Source organism: Lichenostomus cassidix, chromosome 5 (genome assembly GCF_008360975.1).
Source record: "Lichenostomus cassidix isolate B80296 chromosome 5, HeHo_3.0, whole genome shotgun sequence".
Lineage (NCBI taxonomy): Eukaryota > Metazoa > Chordata > Aves > Passeriformes > Meliphagidae > Lichenostomus > Lichenostomus cassidix.
Window position 1 is genome coordinate 22,438,028 of NC_139486.1, and position 9,540 is coordinate 22,447,567.

Here is a 9,540-nt window from a genome sequence, read left to right on the forward strand (position 1 = left end):
CAGCACTGAAATGAACACCTGCTAATTCAGGACCTGGAGGCCCCTGAAGGCAAGGAAGAGCCCTGCTCCACTTCTGAAGGCTAGAAAACACAGGAGGGTGATCAGGATCTCACACTGGTAGTGCAAGGTCATGCACTCCCAGAGCTCTCAGAATGGGGCCAGAACTCCACGGAAGGGCAGGGTTTCAGACACACTGCCATTCCCAGCCACTCCCTACCATCCCAGTAGATCCACCAGCCCATCCTGAGATTATCTACATACTATGCAGGCACCCAGTACAAGATATGGGTTTTGTTATGAGGCTAAGGCATCTAAACCCCCCTGTGGGTCTATTTAGGGAATACCCACAATGCTTCTGCATAAGGCTGTAGCTTTCCTTTCAGATATGGACTACAGAAAACTAGTGGAGGGACTTCTCCAAGGCCCCAAAGCACATCTATGGCAAAGCCAGGAAAAGAACCCAGAAAAATCTTGGCTCACAGCCACATTCTTACTCCTGCTTATTCTGCCTCTGCAAATTAACTGAAATATTAGGGTACACCCTTTACTATACCATTGATCGGCCTTACAGCCTTTGGCTAAATGTCCCAGGCAGTCTTGGGAGGTGCAGCCAAATGAGTGATTCAACTGGCAAAAATTCAGATGCAAGATGAGTGGTTTGCCAGAGGATGCAAAACAAGTTTCAGAGCAGGCAGATGGCTGGAGGGCAGGACTTCAGCAGGTACCTTCACATCAACAACCTAGAGGAGGGCTGTTTGTTAGTATTCAGGCAGCTACAAAGTTATCTTCAGCACAGCAAGAGGAAAGGGACCAAATCCAGGAAGAGTTCAGATTGTAACACTCAGCACAGCCCTAAGGGAGTTCAGAGAAGGGTTATATGAGCCATCAGGGGGACGAAGGGGCCAACTTCGGACAAATGATTCAAGACGCCAAGTATTTCAGCTTGGCCAGGCAATGACTAAGGGAGGGATATAGTGCAACAAGATTTGAATCACACTTTATAATATAAAGTTCCACTAACAATTGGTTTGGAAGAGACTTATGATACAATTAACAGAAGTTTGTAAGCATATAGTATTATAAGCTAAAAGCAGCTTACTGATCAGTCAGATTTCTGAACACTCAGTTAACCATTTTATACCATTTACTGACTTTAACAAATGGAAAAATACTATAAAGTGTGGCCATGATGCTTAAGTGCATAAGCCTGAATAAAGGACATAGGAATTACCCAAACAAGAGGGTTTTCAAAGCAGGGATCTCCTCATACTAAGCAAAATCTCCTTGCCAGGCACCATTGCATAACATCCCTGAAGCAACAATTGCTCATGTGGAAGAGTCACATCAGTTTAGTTATTTTAATGAAATTTAGCAGCCAGAAGCAAGAAAGTGCCTGTGGCATGTGACCAGTCAGCACTCAACAGCAGACCTTGGGAATCAATGATTTAGGGCAGTATATGGAGGTGGAATTAGTTCCAGTGAAATGACTGTAAGGACTGGTTCCAGCGAGGCGGGGGGGAAGATTAGATCAATTATCAGGAAAAATTTCTATTAGGCAACCAGTCCCCAAAACTATACCCATCAGTGGGAGGTCTCTTTGCCTGATAAATGGAAAAGTGCTCTGGGCATAGTCCTGAACCATCCATCACTGCCAAATAAACCCAGTGGATCTTTTTTACAATATCATCTCTTATACTACCAAGAGAAAACTGAGCTAATCTGAGTAGTCTTGACGCCTTGTGATGAGCATGCCCTTCTGAGGCCAGAATTAATGAGATGGGTGATACGGGTTTCTTTTCTGGGCTTTAAATTTCACAAATGAATCCACTATTCTATGGGTACTGGAGTGGTCCTTCAGCAGAAGGAATTAAGAGCACAGGAGAAAATGTTTTAATTGTCTAACATATACAGAGAGCAACTCTAGGCAGGAAAAATTGGGCAACACCAACTCCACAGTTAGGAAGAGTCAAAGGCAATTAGGCCAAAGACTTTAACAGAGATAGGTAGAAGTTCTCAGGTTGTTCTGAAGAGCATCATCCTGGTTTCTACTGCTAAATGAATGCTGAGATGTATTTTAGCTTTGCTGCAGGATAAGAAAGGGTATGTGTATTCCTTCTCTGTGTCTAATAGGAGCCTGGTAAGAAGCACTATGACATCTTATTAACTACAGATTCTGGCATTCAGTGCTGGTGCAATAAAGACTCATAGAAAATATGTCCTTGTTACTACTGACTGGCCTTCTCCTCTGGAGTACCAGCAAGATTTCATCATCCTTGAAGACAAGTTTTCATGTCATGTTAGAGCAAGCTAACCATACTGGACAGCAATTTAGGTTCAGTCAGGTTTTGTACTCTATTAGCTAATTGCTGCCATGACTTTTAAATGAAAATAGAGCATCTTCCCAGTAGCCACATATACATCTGTGACCTCAAAACACAATGCAGCAGCTGATAAGAGCAGCTGTTACAAAGATAATTAAAAACCTGTCAGCAACAGAAATAAAGGATGCAGGAAAGGCACTGCATCCAAAGCAAACTTTATATTATTCTCCAGTACTAGAGTATGCTCTTGAGGTAGTCTCCAGACACATAACAGGTTAATCCTACTAGTCCCCTTCAGAGGAGTCAGCCTCTACCTAGAAAGCCTCTACTCTTACATGGTCAACCTTTTCCTGAGATTCTTCATCCTAGAAGGGTCAGGAGGGAAAAAGAGAGAACAAAGTTAAAAAGAAGCACTATGGAAGCCTGCACAAAATAGCCTGCACATTGAAATTCACAGCTGTCCTGCAGCACATGCTTTGCAACCTTATTCACTTGAGCAAAGCACAAAGTTAGTCCCACCATTGTAACGTTCTAAATCCAGTCATTTATGCATATACCAACTGTGATACTTAAAGACAAAAAAACCAAAATGTGAACAAGAAGAGAAGACTTAGTTCATTCTCCCTATAGCATGACAAAAGCCAAATTATTGAGGTGTGTAGGATGCTAGAAAGATTTGTATGGACAATCACTGCAGCCATGCCAGAGACCAGAACTGATGCTGGACCAGTCATATCAGGGGTTATACACTGTAGCAGGATACAGCCCTTTTCTCAGAAGCATCTGTTTCTCAAGGCAACCCCAGATTCTCCCCTGAGAGCACGAGCTGTAGCAGTTAGCATGAGATAGGCATAGCTGACAGCGTTAGCTTTAACAGATGATCTTTAGCTAACACCATAGTAAAAGGGAGCAGCTTGGTTGTGGGGTAGATGAGTAACTCAAGAAAAGCAGCCTGTTAATCACTGTGAAAGTTGCAAACTGGTCAAGAGCCTTTTAGATGAGCAGACTGTCAACATCAGCAGCGGCAACAACCACTGCTGATAGGCACCAAATGCAAAGAGGCAATTAAGAACCCAGTAATCTCTGTTATTCTAGAAATCAGAGTGTTTAGAATCACTCAGGGGGAGAATCTAGAGTATCTCAGATTGACCTATGACCCTACACCAGGAGTATGCATAGGACGGCTGGAAACACCCCATTAACCCACCTGACATTTCTTCTGGACTACATCATCTCTTCTGTGGAACACAGGGGCCACGTGATTCATAAACTGCATATATCTCTGATGGAAGTGGTTTGGTATCTGAGCTCATTTAGTGTCTTTGGTATTATCTGGTCTCATGATCTTACTATGACAAGAGCACAGGGATGCCACATGTGGGTTAGGGCGGCTGGGGTACAAAAGTGTCCATATCAACGAAAAGCACAAATGAAATCAGATTTGCCCAACTGGTGAAACTCTGTTAGGAGACTGTATCTGTCAGCCAGGGAGCTGCTGGTTCCCATAGCCAAAAGCAGAAAGGCTTCTGTGGGGTCCAACATGATCTGAGCTTCTCTGGATGTACAGAGCCCAAATGGTATGAGACTTGCACTAGCATGGAAGAAAAACCAGCTGGACAACACATGTTGGAAAAGCATTTAAATAACCAGTTATTGGAGCAATCTTCCACGTGGATTTCACCCTCAGCAATTTTTTTTTTTATTATTCTTTATTAATTTGGCCTAGGTAATGGAGTCCTATTTAAATGATGCCTGGATGTCAGCCTAAAGAATCACTGCCAGGACTGTTTGTAAACTGCGTGGTGGAAGTCCAGGTAACTGCTGTGCAAAACTCACCTTTGGGAATGGCTTTCCTATATGCAGTGGAGGTGGCTCAAGTTTTTATCTGTCTACATGGATCTATGCTGAATAAGGTATTTTTCACAGCACAGAAATGCTTTTTAACTACCACCCAAGGACCACAACTACATAAGCAAGCTTATGAATACCAGGTAGGACAGCAAGAGCATATTTTCAGAAGTGAAAGCACAGAGCCTTTCCCCAGGCTGTGGTGAAATCTGGCAGAGAGAACCAACAGGAAACTTGATTTTTAGGCAAACCCTGACACAAAGTCTTTTTGTCCTATCTGTGTGGAAATATTCTCAAAACAGGGGAAACCCTCATCCTTTAGGCTGACCATTGCCTAGTAAAGCAGTCTCCACTCAAAGGATCTACAGAGTGCTGCCAGAGACACACTGGCAAAATCATACTGAGAATGGAAGAGGCAAAAACCAGGGAACTCTTGAACAAGGTCTCAAGGGAATCATGTCACTGTAGGATGAAGAGAAGATAGACTGTGGAAGTAGGATAACATTAAAATATTTTTGCATACAGATTTCTTACAGAAAAGCAAATAGTTCACTCTTGCTAAAAGAAGAAACAGAAAAGGGAAAATCTGCTGGTGTATTTTTGAAAAAGGCTTTTCCACTCAGCTTTCCAAATCAATCTCATCAAGAGCTCCAAACCTAGCCAAACAGCTTCTTCTGATGGATATCATCAAGGCAGCATTCAGGCTGTTGGGTGCAGTGATGTTAGAGCCAGGAAAAATGTTTGACTTTTATTCTATAAAAGTATCCAGAAGTCCTGATAGGATGGGATAGCAAAGATCTTCAGCAGATCTCATTATATGATCTGTCCCTCCCATTATACAAATAACAAGCTTGAATTTCTCCCATTTTGTCAGAAACTTGATAGCATCAAGATGAGTAAATGTACCACATCAAGCCAGGGGATGGGAAAGGCCTCCCAATGGAAAATGAATACATTACCCCTCTGAAAATGAATGTTTGAAATGTGGAGTTCTGGCATGCAGCAAGCAGATTTATCTCTAGGAATTCCCACTTACAGCATATTCCCCTGGGTGCCCAAGAAGTGCCTGCTGAATTGCCAAGGAGCTCTGAAGGCCAAGAACACTCACAGCCTTTGCTGCAGCAGGATGCCGACTGCACCAATTACAGCATATACTCATGTTCCTTCTTGCCTGGTAAAATAACACACAGCTGCAGTGTTGTTTGTTTGTACTTGTACTTCTGAAAAGGCAGGAATGTTCTGCATGCCAGATGGCAGTGTTAGCTTTGTGACCTTTCAGGAGCCCCTTGAGGAGGTCTACATTTGAAGACAATGCAGGTACTTTCACACAGAATGGGAATTATCAAATGGAGATTTGGGCAGAGGAATTACAGATTTGCTGCTGTAATTAATATTCTTGTGGGAGATACATACACACAACAGGCACTGAAAAGATACTAAGATACCCTAGTATTTTCATAGAGCTTGGGGGAAGTAGATTAGGCTACAAGGCACAAGACATTGCAACTATGCCCTCGGGAAGGGGGTTTTAACAACACTGTTGTATGCAGCAACAGAGTCTGGAGTCTCTTTTGGAAGAGAGAGCTGGTCAAGAAGAGATCAGCAGTAACCTGATAAGATCTATGCTCCAAGTCAGATGATTTGCCTATTGACTTCAAAACAAAGATCTTTCTAATTACATTACTTGTTCACCCTTCTATTCTAAGTGAATTTCCTTGCAATAAGCCCAAATGTTGAAACATGGACGAATAGGTACTTTTTGCTTCCTTCAAGCAAGCTGCTCCGACTGGAAAACACTTCCTGGATGCTTCTCAGTGTCATGAAAAGACACGAACAACAGCACAAATGGTATGTTCATACCAGAAATTTGAGGTGGATGGAAACTGGGTGGATTAGCACAGACTTTTTTTTTTAAATGAAAAAAAAAAAAAAGTCAAGGTGAATTGAACCAGTTTTAAAACTCTGAGGAAGCTCTGAAGGCAAAATCACCAACCTGAATGTGAAACTGCATATGAGGGTGTGAATATGGCAAAGGTTTAAGACAAACCCCTTTGTGTTCAAAATCAGTAATAAGAATAAAACTTTCTATGCTGAAATTAATTATATGAGGCCTACTCCACTACTGCCAGTTCCAGAAAAGAAAAAGACTGTTTTTTAAAATTTTTGCATTTCTTTTGGGAAGATTTCTTATAAAGGTTTCAAGATTACTAGATGGCTGAATGAGACATCCATTGTAACAGCTGACCCCATCACTTAACAGCAAGCTAAGGCCAAGCTTCCAGAAAAGTAAAACGCAATTGCCAATCTAGGGTAAAGGAAAAAACAGTATTAGTTCTATTAATTGCTCACTTTGGTATCAAATATGGTCATGTATGAAAAGCCTCCAATTTTGGAGCAAAGGAAAAGGCTGAGGATTATTTATAGTGGATTTTGTGTTTCTTCCAGTAGCTCCAAGGTTTTTGATTAACAGAAACATTTAGCAACAAAGACCTGTCTGAAAAGAGGCTGTTGACACAAACGATTCTTCCTGGTGGTTAAGATCCAGCAATAACATATTTGAATGTTGTAAGGCATGGAAGTCCTCACCCTTCTGCCGCTGAAAAGCACACTGCTTTCAAACAGAACACTGTAATTATTTCTCATTCTTCTTCAGGGTTGCCCAAGGCCTGAAGCCCCTATGATTTCTTCCCAGCTATTGTAATGGTGTGATGTGAGCAATAAGCACAAGCACAACTGCAGGAAGTTACAGTCCATCAGCTGTACCTCTACATAATGCCCTGGTCTCTTTAAAACCAAGGCATCAGCTCACAAACTAGGATGGCCAGTTCCAAAGAGAACAATCTGACAGTGAGCCACCCTAATCTGGAGGCCAAGTAACGATTCCACCCCCTTAAACTACCAGCTGGTTTCTTTAAAACTTTCTTTACCTGTGAGGTCCATGGTTATTTCTATGTCTTAAATTGTGTTTTCTGCACATTCCCTCATAGAATCCATCCTGAATGCCTACAGCATACTCGAGGGGAGAATGCTTAGATAGAAGATGATTCTCTATTATGCTATCAAAAGAAAAGAGCATTTTTCTGCAGAAAAAAGCCTGCTCTATGAGGTGTTACTGTAAGCTAAGCTGTAACAGTGCTATTCTCAACAGTATCACAGGGTCTCCAAGGAAAAACTCCCCCACCACCACAACCATTTCAGCACAGATGTCTGGGACACAGCTACTCAGTGTAATAGGAAAGTTTTGTCACCCCACAGAGAATCAGGGACTAGTCACTTCAAGACAGAAGGTCCCATGGCTCTGAGTAGAGTAGCTTGAAGCAAAGTTGGTGCCAGGGTGGCCAGCAGGGCAAAATGGATTTCCAGTTTAAAGAAGCCAAGAATATGGTATACTGGAGAACAGCGACTGGCATTGCAAAAGGTTAAGCATCACCTCATTTAAACGAATATCACTGTCAACAAGGTGGAAGTCTAATGAAACATTTGTCCATCTGGTATGTGTCAGAGAGCAAAACTGGTATGTCATTTCTTGAGAGGTGCTCCTTCTAGCAGGAGGTGCCTGTGGAGAAGCCATGCCAACATCCAAGAGCAAGCTTCCAGATAGAATTTGAGCATTCTGCAGCACTAAGCAAAAAAATGAATCGAAGCAGTTTAGATCTATTTTTGGATACTTGAGGATGTTGCCTCACTCTCCTGAGAAAGAGAGGTTCTGCCATTTGAAGATGTACTGATAGAAAGAGCCTCTGAACCCAAGTTTTCTTCCAAAGACAAGTGGGAACTGAGTTTGCACATTACTATCCACAAGGAAAAGCTGGCTCCTAGCACAACCTCTGTAGCCTTGCATGGAGGAATGGAAAAAGAGCACCACTAAACAAACTTCACAGAGACCATGTCAGATACTGTACTCTGGCTGTAGCAAAAGCAAAGCACAAAAGTAAGGCGTCTGTTTAACCTGTACTTGCTAACACAGATGGTGGGAAAACTGGTCACAAAAGGATGTGCTTGGTCACATTTTAATTCTGGGAATTAAAATATCAGGAAGATATGCATGCACAGGAGGGAGAGGCCCCAAGTCCTGTATGATACTACTCTCCATACTTGACACATGAGAAACCATAGCCCTAGATAGGATCCTGTGTGAAAACTATTATACAAAGGGCAATCCCAAGAAAGGGACAGGGCAGTCACATGAGTCCCAACTCTAAGGACAAAATTCACAAGGCAAAGTACACCATGCAAGAAGGAATCTCAGAAGAAATTAACAGTTCTCCACTGGAGACGCCAGCAGGACAATGCACAAGTCCTCCTGACAGGACACCCACCTCTCCAAGAGAAGGAGGCGCGGAATTCTTCCTGCTGAGATTTTCATCTGCAAAGAGGTCCTGGCGGGCTCGACGGCCCATCTTTAGTACCTATAGTGCAGGGGAAAACACGAAAGAGCAGAGGACACACGGTCACTGCCAAAAGCTGTTTCGTTGCAGGGGGCAGAAGGCAAGGCACGGCTCTGCCGTCGCGCCCCGCCCCGCAGCGAGGCGCGGTGCCCTCACAGCGCAGAGGCACCACTCGCCTCAGCTCTGAGCCCCGCGGCCACCCACGGCCCGCTCGGCCGCGCTGCTGGGCCCCACCGGCTCGGCTCCGCTCTTCCGCCGCACGGCGCCTCACGGCAGCCGGGCCGCCAGCCCCACGCCCGCCCCGGGCCCCGCACCGACCGCGCTCCGAGGTCCCGCAGCCCCGCTCGGAGAGGCTGGGCCCGCCCCGGCCCCTGGCTCGCTCACCCCGGCGACACCGCCCCGCCGCGGGGCCTCCGCTCGCTCCGGCTCAGCCTCCATTCGCCGCCGCGGCCTCCGGTGCTTCCGGCGGACAGCCCGCCCCGCCGCCCCGGCAACCGCGGGCACAGCCCCCGCCGCGCTCGGCCGGCAGTCCCGCTCCACCCGCCGGTGCGGGCTGGGCTGCCGGGCTGAGGAGCGGCGCCTGGCAGCCACAGAAACATCCACCCCCCGCAGCAGTCTTAAAACCTTGGCCTGACTAAGGGTGACACCAGTGCCGCAACACCTCATGCGGGTATTCTGTTAGCCCTAAATCTACATGCAGTGGGCCAGGCCAGGAACAGCCTGGCGCTCTGCCTTCTCCAGCTTTTTGCCGAAAACACGTTTTAACTTCCCACTAAAGCAGATAATCCTAGCCTTACAGATCTGTCTCCTGAGAGAGGCTTTTGCCAAAGTCTCCTGATGGCTTCTGATGCTCTTCCCAAATCTCTCTGGCTCTCTAGCACAGCTTTGCAGACGGGGCTGCCGGTCCCCAGAGCCCACGGTGAAGCCAGTGCCAAGGATCAAATGTAAGCACGATGATTACACACACACTTCTCAACCGTGAG

At 45.0% G+C, this 9,540-nt stretch overlaps 1 protein-coding gene across 4 annotated transcripts in view; it reads right to left on the reverse strand.

Moving 5' to 3' along the window:
* IFT43 (intraflagellar transport 43) overlaps positions 1–9,245 on the reverse strand; it is a 43,774-nt gene extending 34,529 nt beyond the window's left edge. The window contains exons 1-3 of one of the 4 annotated variants that reach the window (XM_085061694.1): positions 8,942–9,094; positions 8,489–8,578; positions 2,657–2,686 (exon numbers count right to left, since the gene is read on the reverse strand). In XM_085061694.1, coding sequence (XP_084917820.1) covers positions 2,657–2,686; positions 8,489–8,578; positions 8,942–8,995 — 174 coding nt within the window. In that variant the 5' untranslated portion in view covers positions 8,996–9,094. Of the gene's footprint in view, positions 1–2,656; positions 2,687–8,488; positions 8,579–8,941 lie in introns of all 4 variants that reach the window. The other 3 variants (XM_085061698.1, XM_085061697.1, XM_085061695.1) reach the window with 3 other exon arrangements.
* Between the last annotated feature and the right edge of the window lie 295 nt (positions 9,246–9,540).